This window comes from Colius striatus, chromosome 2 (genome assembly GCF_028858725.1).
Source record: "Colius striatus isolate bColStr4 chromosome 2, bColStr4.1.hap1, whole genome shotgun sequence".
Lineage (NCBI taxonomy): Eukaryota > Metazoa > Chordata > Aves > Coliiformes > Coliidae > Colius > Colius striatus.
Window position 1 is genome coordinate 57,645,790 of NC_084760.1, and position 21,093 is coordinate 57,666,882.

General features: G+C 40.8%; 1 protein-coding gene across 1 annotated transcript in view; it reads left to right on the forward strand.

Moving 5' to 3' along the window:
• RSPO3 (R-spondin 3) overlaps nt 1-2,641 on the forward strand; it is a 62,885-nt gene extending 60,244 nt beyond the window's left edge. Inside the window, exon 5 of the mRNA XM_061990472.1 lies at nt 2,195-2,641. Within this exon, the coding sequence (XP_061846456.1) occupies nt 2,195-2,388 (194 nt within the window). The 3' untranslated portion in view covers nt 2,389-2,641. The remainder of the gene's footprint in view (nt 1-2,194) is intronic.
• Nucleotides 2,642-21,093: the final 18,452 nt, after the last annotated feature.

A 21,093-nucleotide genomic window follows, 5' to 3' on the forward strand; every position in this document is an offset into this window, starting at 1 on the left:
ACACTGAATGTCTGGACAGTTTCCATCCAAACAACATTTCATCTCAGGCCAACTGTATTTACAAACCACTGGAACAAAATTCCACACCATCATTTATCCATTAGTGAGAGACAAGCATTACAGCTGGGTAAGATGCAGGCTCACTTCTGCATGGAGCTCTCTCATCTCTCCAAGTGGCAATAGCTCTCACTGAGCCTCATGTGTCCATTCTGTAGGTCTCCCCTGCTCTTCTCAACACATCTTAGATGGCATTGTCAAATTCATAGAGCAATTCTGCAGATTATGTGAGCATAAATTGGAGTTATCTCTGACTGCTTACCTAAAATCTGAGGTGCCATTTTACCTTAAAGCTTTACTGCATGTCTCAGAACAACAGATGAGAAAGCGAGATTGTCCTGACTTAACGTATATCTAAATCTTCCTTTGCTCTCTGACCTCAGATAGTGATAGTAAGGTACAGAGAGGCTATAAAATAAGCCCACAGAACTGCAAAACAAGAAGAGGATACAGCATATCCTCACCGTCTTAGTCTGTGTCCTTGATTTCTGCCTTCTCTTCACTTCCTCTGAATCTCTCTCCCATTATCTGATCTTTTCCTCTTTGGATGGTCACCTGTTCTCCAAGCAAAGCCACTGCCCCTGCACCTACTCCCTCACTGTGACCTACTCCCACAGAGACCTTTGAGGCAACAAAAACTCTGGTTTGGGGTCTGGAATGGGCACAATTCGCTGCATTTAGCACCCTCAGCAGCAAGAGTTATCGCCTGGTTTGTGTAGCTCCCCCAGCATTGGTGTGGGAAAGCCTGGATTATCTCTGTAGATATTCAAATGCAAAAAGTGGGTTTTTTTCTCTAACAAAGAGGGATAGATTATTTTCAGTAGTGTCATTACTACAACATCTTAAAACAAAGTTTGACCAGATACTTTCCAATACTTGTCCAGAAATTTCTCCATGTAAGGAAGCATATAGGTCAGCATGACATCATATCATGAAAGCTTCAATCCAAGTTGTTTTTGAAAATGTCACTGGAACTCATCTAACCAATGGTGAATTTCAGCTGTATAGCTCAGTAGATGAACCAGTTCCACACAGATAAAGTCTGATGTCTTAGGCTCATGTGTACATAGAAGCTCAACTCAATGTCATGCTTCCGTTGGTTTGTAAAGCAAATAGAAGGAACAGTATCATAGAATCACAGAATTGTTTGGGTTGGAATGGGCCTTTGGAGGTCATCTATTCCAATCCTTCCCTGTCAGACATCTTTCACTAGACCAGGTTGCTCAAAGCCCCATCCAACCTGACCTGAAACACTTCCAGGGATGAGGCATCCATAACATCTCTTGGTAACCCGTTCTCATGTCTAACCACACTTCGCGAAAGGAATTTCTTCCTTATGTCCAAGAGCAAATGCATTACACAATATCATCTCCACAGTGAATGCACAAGGTTTTAATGTTCCTAAGGGGGCAGGAAGCTTTATTGGAGTGGTCTGTAGCACTAACAAAATCCTCAGCCTCTTACTTTTATAAGTATTCAAAGCAATAAAGTACTGGAATACCTAATTTTCTAATGATGGTCTAAAGCTTGACTTGAGACTTGGAACACCACATTTTAGTGTGAAGAGGGTTACATACCTGTGTTGGATCTGATACTTTGTCATAAGATTCATCTTACAATAGCAAGAATTCTCCCAAAAGAGGCAAAACCCTGTGTGTGTGGGAGAAGGACAGATGCTGAGAATGGGCAGTGAATGGGTGTAACATGATATCTAATTTCCTCTCACCATGTACTCTGGGTCCCAGCTCAAGACCAATTTAGACAAGTCACTTGTTAGTGCTACCTGGCATCAGCCAGAAATGTCCCCAAACCAGTTGTTTTGGTGGAGTAGATGGAGCTGTGCCCTCAGCTGTGGGAGACAGACTATGAGTTTGTGAGACATTTATACCAGCTCTAAAGCACTGGGAACTCCCCAGGGACTTCTCAACTCTTTGCTCCAAGTCAGACTGATTGGAGTTGCCAGTTCACTTGCTGAACTTAGTAGTCTGATAAAGAGCTAGACATTTCTAAATACTAGTACTAGTGGGCAGCTTCTAATGGGAGGTGATAATCCAGGGCCAGGCTACAGCAAAATGAGGGAGTTAGAAATTGTAATAGAGTGAGAAAATTTTCTAATGTGCCATCACTTTTATTTCAGGGAAAAAAAATAGGGAGGAGAAAAGAAAAAAGTCCAACAAAGACGAAAGCAAGGAGACAAGACAGGAAAGCAAAGGGCGAGCAGCCCGAAGACAAAACCGAGAGCAGAGGGAAAACAACAACAAAACTCAGCCGAAGAAAAGAAAAGCCCCAAATAAAGAACAGAACCCAGCACCCATCGACACTGCACATTAAGAGCCCTCCATGATTGTTTAAGTCTTATGATGCTGCTATCTCTACCAGATCGCCCTGACAGGTGCTCCAACCGTTCAGGCCGCAAATGGACAATGCTACCAGTTATTATTAAACTTTAAACAACATTCCAAATACTTCCTATATTCTACAAGCAACCATAGTTTATTAAAGAGATTGACATGAGCCAAGAAAAAAAATAAATCTAAAAATGGGATACTTTAAAACTGTTATATTATATGCTTCCATGCATCTGTAAAAGGCAATTAAGAAATTTTGTATATATTAATAATAGGGTATAAAATATAGCAATATAATAATGAATGACATTCAGATGAACAATGTTCTTTTTCTTTGTAAAATATTTTTCAAGTTATTGTTTAAGTATGAGGCAAGAGATATGTCTAAATCAAAGATGCAAATCATATCCCTTCATATATTGTACATAAATATTAAGGGAAGGAGGAAAACATGTTTCTGAAGAGCCAGTAGGAACCTGAGGTTTTATAAGCCATGGTGGTGCGGGATGGATTTGCCCTGTGGTTCCCTGGTGCATGCTCCAGACGCAGGTGAAAAACACCAGGGGAAAGCCAGCGGGGCAGCACCGTCAGAGGGACAAGAGGCGGAAGCATCTGCAGCTTTGAAGATCAAATCCCCAAGGCAGAAGGCAACAGAGCTGAGCTGGAACAATGCTCTTATCTGTGGGACAACACAATGTTTTCTGGTCTAAACAGTGGTACTGTGTGTGCTGGTTTATGCTTTTTATACCTATGTGTAACTTAAGTCTACATTTCAAATCTTCTGGTGAATGACAACGTATTTGTAGGAGACAATGTTGAGTTAATAAAAACCAGAAAAATAGATCATGTAAGTATGTGTTTTTTTGCAGTGATGGTGGTGGTGTCTTTTCTATTGGGGAAGGGAATAATTTCATGGCTTCACAGACAGAAGAGGACAGAACTTAAATCTGCAGTGTGCATCTAGTAACAGAGTATCCGTGATAATAAATCTATTGAAAGATAGTCCAATTTTACTTAAATTGTTTTTCTAGTTCTTCTCTCTGACACAGCTGAGGTGAAAATCTCCACTGCTGACAAACCAAATTGCTTGGTACCCTTCTGGTTATATTAGAGGCTAGAGTGACCAACAAGTGAAGCCCAGGCTGTGCTATACACTGACTTGCTGCCTAGCAAAGGGCTTACCTGCTACAGGAATACACTGAAGAACCAACATGCTTCACAGCACATGTTTTGTTGTCATACATTTCCCAAGAGGAGATCCCACAGTGGTAACAGTCTCCTGGTGTAGTGCATGGGCTAGAAAATGTGGCAGGAGAGCCTTTCTAGTCAGTTCCTGTCCTTATTTGCTATTTCCATTTCTCACAGTGAGTTTGACCTTAAAAATAGATTCTTCCCAGCACTGAAGCCTGTTGCTTTGACTTCCTGAGCAACAGGCTTCAGTGACTTTTGGAGGAATATCCTAATCATCCAGATGGCAATGCAGGATACTTTCCTACATTTTGCTTAGTAAGAGATTCGTCTCTACATGGTCACAGAATCACAGAATGGTAGAATGGTAGAGGTTGGAAGGAACCTCTAAAGATCATCCAGTCCAACCCCCCCTACTCAAGTGGGTCCGCCTAGATGAAGCCACACAGGAACACATCCACGCAGGTTTTGAAAACTTCCAGAGGATACTCCACACCTTCCCTGGGCAGCCTGTGTCAGGTCTCCCTCACCCTCAAAGGAAAAGATTTTTTCCTTAAGTGGAACTTTTTGTGTTACGTATATAGATCCAGTAGTCCTATAACATGGGTGTTTAAGGCTCCCTCAGCTTGCCTCCAACTTTCATGAGAATTAGTCAAAACTTTCTGTAACCCGTCCCTTATTATATGCATATATTATATTGTTTGTTGTAAGAAGACCTAAATGCTAAAAATTGAACTTTACAGAGATGAGCATCGTACACGTGTGTTCTAGTTTAGCAAGGAGCAGCTTTTGCTTAGTAACAGGGGGAGCGGGTTGCAGTGAAGACCCGGTAAAGAGTTTGCCGACTCTCCCCCGGCTCCTGGGTTCAGACCCACCTCCGGCCCGGCTGGGCCCATCTGGCGCCTCTGCGATCACTATTTAGGGGACGGGAATTTGAAGTGCTGGCAGGTGTATGAGTGATACAAGATGGAGGCGAGCACACGGACCCTTCAGCCAGAGAAGGAGGAAGGAAGGAGAAGCAATAGACCAGAGACCCCTCTGCAAGCCGTGGTGAGAATGCAAGCTGTGCCCCTGCAGCCTATGGTGACCCATGGCAGGACCGAGAGTTACCAGCAGCTCCATGTGAGTGAGCCCGGACGGGCGAGGTACTGTGTGGGGAGACGGCCATGGCCCAGGCCGTGTTGGAGAGCCTGCACGCCGCAGAGCAGCCCCACATGAGAGGCAGAGAGGAGCTGCAGCCTTTGGAATAAGTGCACATCGGAGCAGCCCGTGCAGGTCTGCCATGCGTGTGAGTTACCCCACAGACTTGCAGGGAGGATGGGTGCAGAGCCCACCTGTCCTGAGGAGGGACAAAAAGCAGAAGCTATCGGGAATAGACTGACTGAAACCCCCACTCCCTGCCCCCCGCCCCACCCCCCCACCCCCACTCCGGGATCAGGGCTCTGAGCCTGGGAAGAGGGGAGGTGTGGCAAGAAGGTGTTCTTAAAAAGGCTGTTCAGACTCTTCATTGTTCACTCTGTGTTGTTTTATTTTGGTTATGTTTTGGGGTTTTAAGGTTATGTTTTAGTTGACGTTGCATTAAATTATTTTCTGTTTTCTTCCCCAAACCGAGTGGCCTGCTCTGTTTTGTCCTGAACCTGAAGCGGCAATTAAGCTCTCCCTGCCCTTAGGCAATTCTCAGCCTCTTCGGTACTTGAGGCTAATCGTGTTCCTGGCTGGACAAAACTGTAACAACGAGTAACACTCATCACGTACAACAAAGTCTGAATGGGTGAGAAGAAAGCAGGGATCAATAAATGCTCATGAGAGGCACCTAACAGGGAAACTGGAGGGCAGATGGCATCTGTGGGCTCCCAGCTCCATCACATAACTTGTCTACACCCTCCTCGGCAATGAGCTGGTCTCTCACTACTGATCCCAGCAGCAGCAATCATATTCCTCCACCAGCAACCTCCCACCTTCTTGGCAGCAGCAACTGAGGAGAAGCTGGTCTCAGAGAACTTGAGGGTGCAGAAACTGTGCTCAGTACTGAGTCTCTGCATGATGCTGAAGTAAGAGAGGCAGAGAGAGGAATGGAGAAATCTTGCCACTGTAATACTCAGAGGTTGGCACCAAAAGATGAAGTGCAAGAAGCAGTTCTGGACTGAGGGGGGTTGGCATAACAACAGGAAGTCACACTTGGTGCTTCAAACTGTCTCCTGCAGCTGCAGTCACCCATTTGTCTGGAGTGCTGGTGGCAGACAGAGACATCTAGCTGCTCATGAAGAATTTACTGCTCAACCTACTTCCTTCAGGGACAGGTTATTGGCCAGATCTAACTAGATCCCTAGTTAGATTCAGCAAACTAGACCACCAGCTGGACCACATAGATAACTGAACCCAAGGGATCTTTGCAACTCTTAAAACTAACTAGATTAGATTAGATTGTGGCTGCTCCCTGCCCTAATTAAATGTTGGGGTTAAATGACAAGGAGTTTTCAGATGGAAGACAGATCTTGATAAAAGCACAAACAAAAACCATAAAATTGAACAAGTGTTCAGAGGTGAATTAAAAAGCAGAAAAAGCAAACCAAGGAGTTAAATTCAGAATGTCTCCGATCTTAGTTATTCTCTACAACACTTGGAGGAGTCAAAGGAATGCCATTTAGCTGGCAAAGATAGACAGAAGACTGGAAAGGCAGTATCAAGTAATTTAAGAGCTACAGTTGAAGGGGAAAAGCAAGAGGGTGAAATGAAAAGGGCGTTTAGGATACAAATGTGAGCTTTGTTACATACTGCCACTTAAATCTTTATCACAAAGTTCGGTGTGCCTCTCCCTGCTTACACAAGTGTCAGTGACAAGAGAGATGGTTTGTCTTACCAAGAGCAGGACTTGGAATGCTACTATCTTTCAGCAAGGGATAAAAATATAAAAGAAATTCGATTCGTAATGGTAATAATTTGTAGCAATAGCACCTGAGAAATGATGATACAACTATTCCTGGAAATGATCAAGGAACATGCCGTTCCCTCCCACAGAGGATAATATTTAATAATATTTCCTGTAGCCATGGTGAAGCACTAAAAGTTACATTCAACTCATCTGTGCCACTAAAATTTTCTCCATTCCTGGCACCGAATGTAGACTACTCTGATGATAGGTGAACTCCTCCATTGGGACTCCAAAGAAACTGAAGAACAATATGGACTCTTCTAGGTCACATATATATTACAAGGATGCTAGTTGCCTACCCAGTAATAAAAATGTAAAACTAGGAGTCAATGATCTTACCTGCTAATTGAGTAAGTGCTAATGGGGACATATGACCTTACTGGAGAAGATCTGATTACATACAGCAAGTAGTTGTGACTAAATTTGTGTGAAACTTCTTTCCTGACAATTGCTTCCCAGTTACAAAATACCTCAAAACCTTAAGAGTCAATTTGAAGTTAATTAAGTTAATGAACAGAGGAGGACTATGAACAACAATTTTTAAAATGGGAGCTAAATTGAATGTATGTTAATAGTCAAATTCATAGCGTGTTATTTATTAGAAGTTCTAGAATAAAATCCTAAATATCAGTTACAATTAGTAGATATACAAAAATGAGATGCTATTTTTGATAGTTAAGCTGCTCAGGGAATTATAATCAGTAACAAAAAATAACAGAAAGCAACTATTATGGCCTAGGCTTCAGATGTGTAGCTTGTTCTCTCACCTAGCTCCATGTTAGTGAAGACCCAAATAAAGGAATCCAGTGTTGTCACAAAAACAGTTTAAGCTCTGAACTGCAGAACACTTCACTGAAATTATCCCAACAGCTTTATTCTGAGATACTAGAGCAGATTTGTCAGGCTGACCAATGGCACTCAATAAATGATAGGTTTTGCTGCATCCCACAGTAAAGTGGCAGCAGAAGGACCCACGAGCAGAATGAGACCATCACCAGTCACCTCACCCAATGAAGGTCTTGTGTCATATCCTCTACCAGCTGCCTCTGGATACTTGTGGTTGATATGCTGATTGGAAAGCAGCACATGAATATTGTTATTAATTTAGAAGTATTCCTCCATAGCCCTCATGAACCACTGTCATTTTTTCTTCTGTAGTTTTAGGCTCTGAAACTTATTGAAGGCTTAACTTTATGATGCAACATGAATATACCATGACTACTGTACTTAATTGGTATGCATTGTTATTTTCAGAGACAGCACTGGGTTTCATTTGCGTGGTTCATGTCAAGTTGCAAGAATTCAAACAAAAAAAATCTGCACAGCATGACATAACAGCTGATCATGTGAGCCACTTCGCAGTGACAATCTGCAAGTGTCAGCTGAAGCTGCAGTTTCAGGCTTTCCCAAGTCCAGCAGTAAGGGCTTGGGAGGTATTGTCATGTATTTCAGGCTTGGATCTGCTACTTCATTGCCGTTACTTTGTGCAAAGCTTACATGGTAAAGATCTTGCACTCATATGCAGCAGGAATACTCTGTGGTTACACATTCTCAAATAATTCTCCCACATGGCCTCTTGCAGGGATTAGATTTTTCCTACTATTTTGCAATAAATTGGCATAATTTAAAGAGAAATTAAGTCAGCATATTTGCTCACCATTACAATAACCCATATATCCCTTATATCTTCCTTTCCGAACTTCCTTTCCTAACTTAGCTGTGATATAGCTAGTGGATTTAGACCTGCTCTTTCAGATGTGGAATGCTAATCACATTTGCCTATGAGAAGCAAGAGTATCCATTGATTAGTTTGGCACAGAAATGCCTGTTTTTTTCATGGGTAGATTAAATTTTGGTTGTTACTGTTCTCTAGAGCGTTTCAGAGTACTAATGATGTCTATATCAATCTCTCATACACAAGACAATCATTCAATTTCTTAAAAATCAACCTTCTGCTCTCCTGCAGAAGGCTGGTTGGAAGTGTGTGTTGCCTGGGAAATACTTATTAAACATCTTTTTAGAAATAAAGCTTTCTGAGAATGATCGTGCATATATCAGCAAGAAAATGGACCTTTAAGGATCTTTGAAATCGGTCATCGGTGAGAAACTGGTCCCCTGCAGGAAATGGGGCTGTTTAGTCTAGATAAGAGGAGACTGTAGGGGGATCTCATTAATATTTACAAATATCTAAGTGGTGAATGTCAGAAGGCCGTGGCATCACTTTTTTTCTGTTGTATCTAGTGACAGGACAAGGGGTAATGGAAAGAAGCTGGAACAAAAAAAGTTCCATTTAAACATAAGAAAAAACTATTTTCCGGTGAGGGTGAGGGAGCCCTGGCACAGGCTGCCCAGGAAGGCTGTGGAGTTTCCTTCTCTGGAGGTCTTTGAAACCGACCTGGACATGTTCCTGTGTGACCCAATGTAGGTGGACTTGCTTTGGCAGGGGGGTTGGATTAGATGATCCCTACAGGTCCCTTCCAACCCCTACCATTCTATGATTCTATGATCTAGTGCTGCCTTTTAGAACTTACTATTTCCTAGGAGTAATATTAAGATGTATTTCAGCATCTTGTGGCTCTGTTTCCATCTCAATCTTATGTCATCCAATCTGGGCTACTTATGGAAAGGTTAATAACAGATACAGTGCTCTCCATCTTCCTCTCTTAGTGTACAAGCAGATCTGCACTTACACTGTGCATATATCTAAATTACTCTGTCCTGCTTAGCTCACATAGGTGCTGCAGATGGATTGGCTCATTGGGTCCTTCCCGATTGGCTTTTTTCCAGCTAAATAACACTATCTTCTGAATTTCCTCTTTCCAGATGAACTTTTGAAGTCATTGTGGTCACACAGAGAAGGAAAGAGTACTCTCACCTTCACCTCTATTCTTGCTTTTTCCTCCTGTCTCACTTTCCACCCAAATGTCCTTTGCTCCACCTTTCTTCTGCACTCATGCTGTTCCTCTCCATCTTCTGATCCACCTTACGTATCCTCACGGACAAACCTAAGTGCTACCTGAGTGGCAAACAGAGTGCATTTCACTTCTGAGTCTCCTCTTTTTTCTCCTCTTTACATCTCTCCCTTGCATATCTTAGGTTGTTTCTTCTTACGAAGGTTATGAAGTAAAGTGAAAGCAAACTGTCTTACTGCCAGACTCACTTTTAATCACAGAGCCTTAGCCTGGGTAATGGAGAATAGGACAAGTAGCCTCTCTTGGATAAAACTGCCAGCACAACTTTTTTTCTGTAATCAGTACTGTGAAGGCAGGTGCCATGGAAATAGGGTGCACTGTAACAGGGACAGCAGTGAAAAGAGGTGTCAGCTGGTCCACCACCTTTAAAAGGGTGATGTGGACAAAGTTAAACTAGCAACAGCAACCGCTTTTTCTTGCATAAAGGGAACAAAGCACTAGGATAAATGATCCCAGAATGAAAACAAGAGGTTTCAATATATTTAGGTGTTGATGTGTTTATAGGAGGAAACCAGAAATGAGCAGAGATGGGAACAGAGGGATGGCTGGCTAGAGATAAGTAAGAAGTTGAGAAACACTGTCACTATTATTTAATCTATGCATGAAATAATCTCTACTCATTGATAGTCTACTCCAGTGCACCTATGGCTAGGCAGGTTAATGAAGTTCTACAGATGTTTGTATAGTCATTACCTAGGGGAAGTCGATATAATTGATACTTTGCAATAGTGGAACAGTATTTTTTTCAGAGCATGAGATTGAGAAACCGCTTTTGTGATTTTGGGTGGGGTATTTTTTGTGAGTGAAAAACAGAAGGGCAGTTCCCTTTTCTTCTTTATCCTATAGCCCAAAATGCCTGGTTTAACAAATGGTTTGATTCTCACTATACCAACAGTGCACCACATAAACATACATTTGTCAATAAAATAGGCTTCTACAAAAAAGGAAAACGTGGATAAATTTTGTAGGCAAATCAACATAACCTGCTCAAGGGTATATTCTTTTTCTATAAGACATTACACATTGTTTTATTCTGCTTTCAGACTTGAATGTGCCTCAATGTCAGATGCTTATGCCTTGCTGTAATGCTATACACCAACAGTATCTGAGACATTACTGCTCTTCTAGAAAGTCCCTTCCACCAAAGAGTGAGCTTGACTATTCCAAGAGCATGATGAGTTGCTATTTTTTCCAGATTCTAGTTACTTATTTCTAAACATATTTCCACCCACCAGCCCCTGCCTTCTGTTCAGTAGATGGGCCATATATAAGATAACTAACACAGTTCTGCCAAGAACAATATAAGGCAATTTTGATGTCCCATGTGCATGCATATGTGTTTTGGGGTCAAGGATGGAAGGACTGGTGAAGACTGGATTTTGGATCGAACACCTCTAAAAGAGAGGATATTAGATGAGCCACCAGTATTTTAAACATCTTGAAAGTCTGGGAGGGAGCATTCACACTTTAGTCTCTTGTAGTCATCCCTGAAATGTGTCTCAAAATGAGCTCAGCTCGATCTTTTGGGCTAAAGGTTTGCAATATATCATGTTATTTCTGTATCATTCTCCTTGTCATGGATGCTCAGCTCACTTCCTAATGGGATTTGTAATAAATGAACAGTCTTCCTGAATGTTAATTAAGTTGTTTATTGCTAATGAATCGTGAAGGCTCAGCCACTTGCCATTCTCCATCCTGACAAATCCTCTTTGGAGCATCTTTTGGTGACAGCTCTCCAAGATCATCTTAAGTGCAAGTACATATTCTATTCTTTATGAGCCCTTTTACCTTACTGGTGTTATCAGAGCTCCAGTAGCACACCAAATGATGTCATTAACACTCTCATGTGTGGTTTCTTTTCACATCCTGTCTCCTATGACCTTACATTTGCAGTGCATAATGCATTACCCAACTCTACGCATGTTGTGCTTGCCGCACAAAAGAAGAGAACCAAGTATTCTCAAGGTACTGGAAATTTTGCTTGAGAGATCAGTTTCTTGTTTTGGTTTCTTTTGCTTTTTTGTGCAGGGGAGAAATGTCAACATAAGACAATCTCTTAATCACATGCACCCTGAGACATTTTCAAAATTAATCCCAGGGGAAAGAAAAGAACGATCATTAAAAGCGAGTATTTGAAAGTCAGCTGGGCACCTTAAGCTGAGAATCTGGTACACCCATTAGGGAGTCATCTAAATATAAGATCTTAAGAATGAAGCTTTTAGAAAGACTTAGAAGTTTCATTCAGCCAAGACACACTTGCTCAGGGATAAGTAAGAATTCTTGGCAATTTTCTCATGGGTCCTGCAGAATCCTAGGAGCAATTTCATACATTAGGAAATGCAGGTCCACTGCACTTTAGTGACTGTCAGTGGGTGGTTAGAAAGCACAATGTCCACATTGTACCAAAGCTGTAATTAAAAAGGTATCAACTGTTTTTCAATATAGAAGGCTTTGTCTTCTGACTACAAGAATAAATAAGTCATCACTCAGGAATGCTGAATAGTCATAATTTCAGGCCTATACATCATACTTAGTGTGTTTTGTAACTAGCTTTTACTGAAACGTTGCTTCATAAAAAACCACACTAGCAGCACCGTGCATTGTATTATCTATTACTATGAGTGGGAGATGCAGATCCTTCAGCTGTTTCCCTTTAGGGGAAAGCAGTAAGTGCTATGTTCTGGAAAATAGTTGACAGTATCATAGGGAATTTAAATATTAATTTGAAAAGTGGACATTTTTGGCTCACTATAAGGCAACAGGCAATGCAAAGCATCTAGATAAAGTGTCTTATTTATAGGATGCATTGACACCACTGCATATTTTCTTAAGCAGTTTTTAACTTGATTTTTTAATACAGTGACACTGATCTGTATTCAAGATGTCTCTGCATATCATTTTTTGTGTAAGCAATAACAGTGATTTATAATTCCACAAAAAGCTGTCGATACAAACATATTCCCTTGTTGAAGCTGATCCGAATCTCATGCAGTCCCTCTGCTTGGCAAAGCACAAAAACAAGTCTCTCAGAAGGCTGCAGCCAAAGGTTGAGAAGGTTCCCATGGGCTTCTGTGAAGGAGCAAGATGCAATTCAAACGAGAGAATGCAGAGCACTACATGAAGGCAGGAACATACAAGTTCACAGAGTAATAAGAAAAGTCTCCTTAGGCAGCAGTGGGAACTCACAACTGAACACAAACAGTACCAAGATATCACAAAGAAAGCAAATATCACACTGGGACACATACACAGAAATGTAGCCTGGAATATAGATATGAAACAAATATATGAAACAATTCTTGTGTTCTATTTAGTACTGTTAGAGGTCTCAGCTGAAGTACAGTGTCCCCTTAAGGCACCATAGTTCAAGAAGAAAGTGGTCTAACTAGGAAAAAAAAAAGCAGAAACACTGAGAATGGTCAAAGCTACAGAAAAATGTTCTCACATCTAACTGTACCTGTGAAGCAAATAATAGACATACAGCAGTACTGCCAAGGATGAGAGGGACATGGCCACAAATGGGAATCAGCTGAAAGAAACAGAACTAAGAAATTCTTTACATGAATAAATTTCCCTCTTTCTGTGTATAGTAACAAATAACACTCACTGACGGCACAAAGCAAACTAGAAGAAAAATCCCAAACAAAAAAGAAGCAGTGCATGACAAACACTCTGAGAAATCTAGGTAGGTAAAACTAAAATATCTCTTCCTTCTTCCTGTACTTTAATTTAAGGAAGCTTATCACAATTTCCTTGGAGACAGGACAACAGCCATGGATGAAGAGATCATCGTATGTCTGAATGAACTAACTGAAATCAGTGAAATGCTATTCAGCAAGAGCACGAGCCAGACTGAGCCCAAGGTAACATCCTACTCAAAGCTAGGAAGAGTGATGAGCTGAAACTCCTTCTGTTCCTAACAGGAACTCCTCATGGTTTTTATCAGCACTGCTGGAAGTCAAGAAGCAAGAACACCTTATTCCATTGCTCTTTCCTCCAGCTTTCAATGCTCTATGTAATTAGAACATTTCTAAAAATGCAGCTCCTGTGAGAACTTGAGCTAAAAAACCAAAAATGCCTCATCTATTTACCTTAGTTCTTTAAAAGAATATGCATTCCTGCAAATTAATGACACAGTAACATATCAGAAGCTCTTCAGGATTATTTAAACAAACCTAAACCACAAACAAACTCTGAATTTATATTATAGATGTACCAAGGGACCCAGTTCATACAACAAGAAGCTCTGGAATAGCACTCTTAATCACACTTAAACTCCAGCGAGACCAGTAAGTATGAACCAACGCACACAGAGGCTAAGGCTCAGTTGTAGCCATCCCCAAGGTTGCACCAACACAAACTGAAGAAATGAAGTTTATTTTGAGATCCTATCAACCAAACTAAAGAGAAAAAAAAAGCAGTAAAGAAAATCCAAGAGGAAATAAACTCAAGCATAGATAATAGACAATAAATGGTAGGTAAACCAGAGTTTGTAAACAATTGCTTTCCTCAGAGAGTCCTCTGGTGACTCTTGGGAACATGGGGAGGATTATGGTGCCAGTAGAATACTACCAATTTGTTTTTTCCACCTTTGAAGGATTGTAACTAGTGAATCCTCACAGGGCTCCTGTGAAACAGGTAAGTTTTATAATCCATCTCATAGGTAGATAAATTGAATACTGATTTAGCATAGTTTACTTCAGAGCATATATTAGAAAGCTATACTTCCTGAATTTGGGATCCCAAAAGTACTGCGATCCTTTAGTGAATTTTCCCTCCCTGCCTTCCACTCTCTTTTGTCTGCTCTTTTCTTTTGGGTCCAAAGAGGAAACATAGTGTTGCTGAAGCTCAACTACGGCAATTAGGGCTACTAGTGCTAACAGGATGAGCAGGAAATGGACAAAATTAAGGCATTAAGCATACAGAAGGAAAGGGTATTGTACTCTAGGCTGCAGAAAACACATCCCTTCTCTCAAGATTATAAGTCATTTATTTTCTACTGGAGCACCTCATCCTGATAAATGGTGCTAGCAGGGCAGTCTGCTCATGCCATTTCTACACTGGTTTGTCAGGAAACTCAACCAGTATGTAGATCTGTCCCTTGCTTTCCCTTGGAGAAGATCCAGATGGGAAAATTTCACTTTCCTGTTTTCAAATCTCTCGTTGTTCTCTTCTACAGGAGAAAGCATAAACCCCTTTATACGTGCCCTGGGCAAAGCCAAGCAGATTACAAGGCAGCTTGCAGCTGAACGCACACAGGCACTCATTTAGGCAGTCTATACTGCTGGATCTTACGAAACTATTTGGCCAATGGAAGGCTGCATGTAAGTCCTGGCTTGGGGCTGTGTGGGTATTCAGAATTAGTGTCTTCCAACTTTATTCTTTTTAACATTCAAACAGTTATTTTGCAAGCTATGCAGAACATCCCTTTATCAGTGCTTAGGGATGCTACTTCCCTTCACTGAATTTGTTAATTAAATCCTAAGATGTAAAAGGCAAGACAGCATTATTGATTAATATATGCTTCAAATCCTCAACGAATTCTTGTCAGCTCACAATTTATGCCAGTAAGAAATGTACTTTTCTGGTCTATGCTGTCATACTGTCTGAGAACGCTTTGTAAAATAGATGTAAAAGCAAGTAATACTGCTTTGCTTCCATTTGCAACGTCATCTTTGCATTAACTGTCTCACTCTGTGTGGTTCTTAGAGGCAACAGTCACTAAAATTGCAATTATAATAATTATTTAAGCATTGATTGACACCAATTTCCTTCTAAGATTTTGTCATTGCAACTCCACCTTCTTTTCCTTCTTTATGGAGAAAAGTCTGGTGAAGACATAGAAACTCCTTCTCACGGACATTTATTTAGTCTACATTATTAGCATTTAAAAGTTTGAATAATATTAAGGATCATTTGTCCACAGCAGTACCACTTGAACTGCATAGCTGAGAAGTGCATTAGAAGTCTGACCCAATCCTGCATTCTCTGTAACATCAGACACTATAGGCTTCTCACCAGGAGATGTGAGTGTACAGAGGAAGAGTCTAGACTTCAGATGAGAACATTTATCCATTATTTTCTTTACATCATATTGTTTCTCCTCTCTCAAGAAACAAAGAGATGCTGCCACACTACATGGCTACCTGTTGCAGCCAAGAGGAATGTTTCTTTTGGGTGGCATAGCTACTTACTGTCACTTGTCTGTATCATAACTGTATACATCTTCAGAAAACATTTTCTCTTGCTGGTCTTAAGTACTACAAAAAATTATCTGTGCCGTAAGGCTGGAAATTGAGACCTGCTTTTGAGGCTGCTCCTTTTCTGATACGGAGATTGTAATGCAGGATGGTGCTGCACGTCTGAGACTCTCTTCTTGTTTGCCAACTTGGTGCAAAGGTGGGGAACCACACACCACAGAGCATGTGTCCATTGTTCACTCCCTTTCCTCTGAGATCTGGTTTGTCCCACTCTTTCCCACCACTCCTGGGACAGGAAGGACACAGTATCCAAAAGCACTACCCTGCCAATTTCTGCAGAGAAGACCAAGGGGAGCAAAGGCACAGTAGGATTTGGCTGTGCAGAACACAGCCCTGCACACTGTGTCCTTCTCCACATTGTTTCGTGCTACTGTGGAAACTTTTGACACAGTGAGAAAGAGTTGAAAGTTTTGGATTATACTACCCACCAAACTGAAAGGGTCTCTCACTGAGAAAACCACAAAGTCTAAGTACAGGAGAGACCAAGGGACTGCAAAAGAAGGCACAAACTACCGAACAGTAAAGTAACCTCTAAAAACTTGATGCCTTTTTTTTTTTTCTAAAAAGTACTAAAAAAAAAATTACTCCCATATGGAAGAGAAGAAATAAGATTTAGGTGCGGAATTGGGTCTGTAAGTCTTGCCTATGTGACCCTTTTCACACAAGTAAAGCCTAGAGGACAGAGTCATCCAGAGAAGTTTCAATTTTTAATTGAAAATTTTCAAACTAAGCTGTCATTGTCATAATTGGAAAGTTGGAATCGTTCCCTTTAAGTTGTTAAACAGTTTACCCAAATGGTACAGCATAAAATGCTCCTGGTTCTTTTATAAAACAATAATGAAACCATCTCACTTGTGAATCAAAATACTGGAGTGTTTGTTAATTGGTATCTTACCCATTAGAAGACTTTTATATCCCATAGTTGCAGTGTTACCAGGTCATAACAAGAACTCAGGCAAGGAAGCTTTCTTGAGACATGTCAGCTTTTTAATGCACTCAGCAACAGAATTCTTCTCAGGTGCTAAAATTCATATTGAACTTCTTATAATTTCTAGGGAAAAAAATATTTTAATGGTTTGCTTTGGCTGCTCTTGGATAATTTTATCTATTATTTTCTTACTTTTTTTCCTATTCTGACTTTTTTTTTTTTTTTCTTTTTACAATTGCTATAGGAGATGCCGTTTTGATCATGCTATTGTAGCACTCAAAAATACCACCTGCAAAAGTAGCTGTTAGTATGGCAACTACATGGTACTTCATATGGGCATAACTAGAATCACAAGCCTAAACTCCCATTTGTTCTGTCTCTGTAAGGACTTCTGTGCCTATCAAGAGCCCAGCAGCAAGTAGCTCAGAAAGTCTGACACATCCTGTTTGACTTTGTAAACTTTCCAGTAAAGTGTGGGTGTTTTCAAGCGTTTCAACACAGATTTCCCCTTTTAAAAATATGACCCTCAGTTAGAGGCCCAACTAGTGTGCAGTTTCCCAGAAAACATGAGCACAGAGTCACTCTCCGAGTTTTGCCACTGACTGCAATAGGACCAGGGGTTTGGTACAAGAAGCAGTTTAAGTTGTCAGGAAACAACTCTGTGAAGGGCTTTGCATTCATTTCCTCTGTAAGACAGGAGTCTGCTCAGAACAATAGCTGCATCTAGACAGACAGAACTATCTAGTCTCTGTCAAAACTTTTTTGAAAGCTCGGCTTCCCTGCAGTTACCATATACCATCTAGTGATACAAAAGGAAATTGCAATTTCTAATTCATTATTCCTTAAATGAAAGACAAAGACAGCAGCAACAAATTTTTTATATGTATATTGCTTTCCTTCCACTAAAATAAAATGTAGTCATGAGTGTGCTACACCCTCTCTGTGATTAACAGTTTCTCCAGCTACTTTTCAAGATTTCACTTCTGAAGATGTATGATTATAAAAGAATTTCAGCTTTGGTAAAGTTAAAAGAAAGCCTGCCTTACAGCTACAGACCTACGTTTTAGATGTAGTTATAAAACACTGAAGTTCTACAGATGTAAAACTTGGGACCAAACTGAAAAGGAAGCCAAAATCTAACCTGTAATTTTTGCAAACATCACGATTTTGATATCCCAATAATATTTTTTTAAATACAAGGTTAATATTCCCTGTTCATGGGGAGGAAATCAAAAAGTAAGAGATTCTAGTGGTTTTGAGACGAAGGCACAATATTCACTATTGGGAAAAGGTGGTTTTAATCCTGGAAACTCTCTGCTTGGAAAACTAGAAGACTGAAACCCACTGTATTGTAAAGCAGTAACTGCTTAGTGGTGGGTTTTTTCCTGCTTGTCTGCATCACCATATGGATGATTTCAATTCAACAGCAACGTACACTGTGATATGATTCTGAGAGCTGGGATAATGGAAAAAGTCAATGTTTACTTTCTGGCACAAGAAAATTTTACCTTGCCTGCCAAGTGGGGCAATAAAATAAATTTGTTTTGTATGCTGTGTGGAATTTTTTACTGCCACTAAATGAAAGCAAAACAATCAGGATCTCTCCCTGGGAGTTCACAGGCAGAATGGGTATGGATCCAGCAAAAGTAACAGATTGAGTGAACTGAGAAATAGAACTTGCCCTCAGCTTCTCCCACTTCTCCTCCTCAGCATCATTCAACTCTCTGCTTTTAAAGTAAAATGTGATTGTTCTCATGACTAACCAGCACAACTCTTCCAAAACTGTTAAATAACAGCATTTTTGGCTGAGGTTCCTACAGATCTAGATTATGTAAGCTAAATACAGATATTATACGAGGTACAGGAGTTGCATTTTCTTACACCAGTGCAGGCCTTAACTAACACTTTGCTCTGGATCTACAAATAGTGACTAGAAATTAGTTTAGCTACAGTGCAGTAAGACTATAAAATGTAGCTTGCTGAGACAGAGATGAACCTGATCAGTTTCCAGCTAGTCAAAATGAAAAACCACTGGCAAATCCAAGATGATGCTTTGTACTCCTGTCAATTCACCTTTTGTACTGCACCAGAGCAACCGTAATAGCATTTCAAGGGAGTAGATGTGAAAGTCATTTTGTCTCACTAGCACCATCATGGGCACTGCTCTTACACTCTTTTTGTAGCTGCAGAGTCAGGACTACCAGGTGCTAGGGCCAGAGAATGAGGGAGGCAGCGCAGTGTTGGCTGTAAGCTGCCAGACAGGTCCCTGGCTAGCCCAACTGGCTGTCAGGCTGCCCTGTGCTGTATGCATGCTTGAAACACTTGTAGCACAAGGGACGGGCCCATGTCATGGACTGTAAAAACTATAAACATTATTTAAAAAAATAAGTAAATCTGTAAAATTTGGGTACCTTAGTCTTTGACAATGGTAAAAAAATGTACCACTTCAATGAAATGGTAGTGTAACATGGGGATGTCATGCTCTGTAACAGCTTAGAAGAAAGGGATGCAGTGAGTGGTGAGCAGCAGTGGTTCATGGAAAAAAAAAAGTGCCACTGAAGCAAAATTGGGATTTGTGTTTATTGTATTTACACTTTGGAACTTGATCCTCAACCCCTCTTTGGCTGCTAGCACAGAAGAGCCAAGGGTGCACCTCTACCTGAGGAGCAGATACCTGAAGCAGCTGAGGGAACTAGGGGTGGTCAGCCTGGAGAAGAGGAGGCTGAGGAGAGACCTTGTCGCTGTCTACAATTGCCTGAAAGGAAGCTATAGTGAGGTGCAGGTCACAGAAGCAATAGGACAAGAGGAAATTACCTCAAGTTGCACCAGGAGAGGTTTAGGTTGGATGTTAGGAAAAATTTCTTCACTAAAAGGGTTGTCTTAGAACAGGCTGCCCAAGGAGGTGGTGGAGGCATCAGCCCTGGAGATACTTAATACAGACACGTAGATGAGGTGCTCATGGATACAGTTTAGTGGTGGGCTTGGCAGTGCTGGGTTAACAGTTGGACTTGATTTTTTTCCAACCAAAATGATTCCATGCACCTATGAATCTACGTCTTTATGCCTTCTCTGTTTGGTACAGAGGGTTTGTTGAAGGTGCAGGAGTGTGGAAAGAGGCACAATGCCACACATCATCCACTCCTATACTGCCAACATGACCTGCAGCAGTTCTGAGGATCTCCACAGTAACTCTCCAAACTGCTTTGACATAAACTGACTCGAAATCACAGCAGGATGAAAGTTTCTCCCTTCTCTCCTTAACTGCACCAAGTGCAGCAAGGATGGAGCTCTTGGCATAGACATTAGCATATCTGCAAACATACATTTGAAGAAACAGAAAAAAAACTCAACACTTTGTAAATAGAAATGATGAAATGCAGATTAACAGTTCTCCATTGTCAAAGCATCAGAAAAATATTAATGGTGAGGCTCTAGATGCTTAGCAGAGGAAGTGGTGTCTTTTAAGACTGGTTAGTCTGGTGGATCTTTATGTTTCAATCCACTGTATTAATTAATAATTCAGTGGCAAGTATCAGACATAAATTCCAGACATTGTAGACAACAGTAAAAATAAACAAGGAGAGCACAGAACTGGGAAGCAAGCAGAGGTAGAAAAGATATGAGTGGTTTCAGTTACAACAGATGGATATAAACTAAAACACAAAAAGGAAGCCATCATTGGAATAGATGGCATGTGTTCATGCCAAAACCAGGAACACAAGAAAGGACAAATAGTACCCATTCTGAATGAAATAATAGCTGTCAATAAGGACTGATACTAGTGTAGGTAGCATTTTAGCAGGTATAATCTTACCAGAACTTAAACATATCATTTCTCATCCCCTTGTTCCAATCTATTCAACTAGATACCATCATGCTCTTTACTTCTTTAGTCCAGTAAGGTGCAATGCATTTATTTCTTTGGCTACCCACTTCAGCAATATCTGACATTCCCTTTAGCTGCCATGCTTGCTCCATAACTCACAGAGTGTAAAATAAAATCTGTCATTCACTAGTGCGTTTTTGCAGTTGACCAGCAGCTGCACTGAACAGTCACAAACCTATCCAAACACTGCCAGGGACTTTTTTATGAAGTACAGTTTTCCAAGATGCTGCTTCTCTTACAAACCTGCATGCACTGAGAATAGCTGTGCTTCCATCTTTAGATGCCTTAAGAGGCCAGTCCTGCGTTCCTTTGTTTAGGTCAGATTCAAACTGAAACCTACGGGCATTTAGCCTCAATAGCTTCCACGGGATCAAGGTCAGGTTCAGTAAAGGATTAAGCCTATCATTGCTGAACACACATTACAAGTAAGGGACCTCTCCTCTAAACTGAATCAGCCTCACATAGGTCTCTTTAAACAGTAGGTCACATTGCTACGTTAGGTGTTTGTCCATGGATGCAATC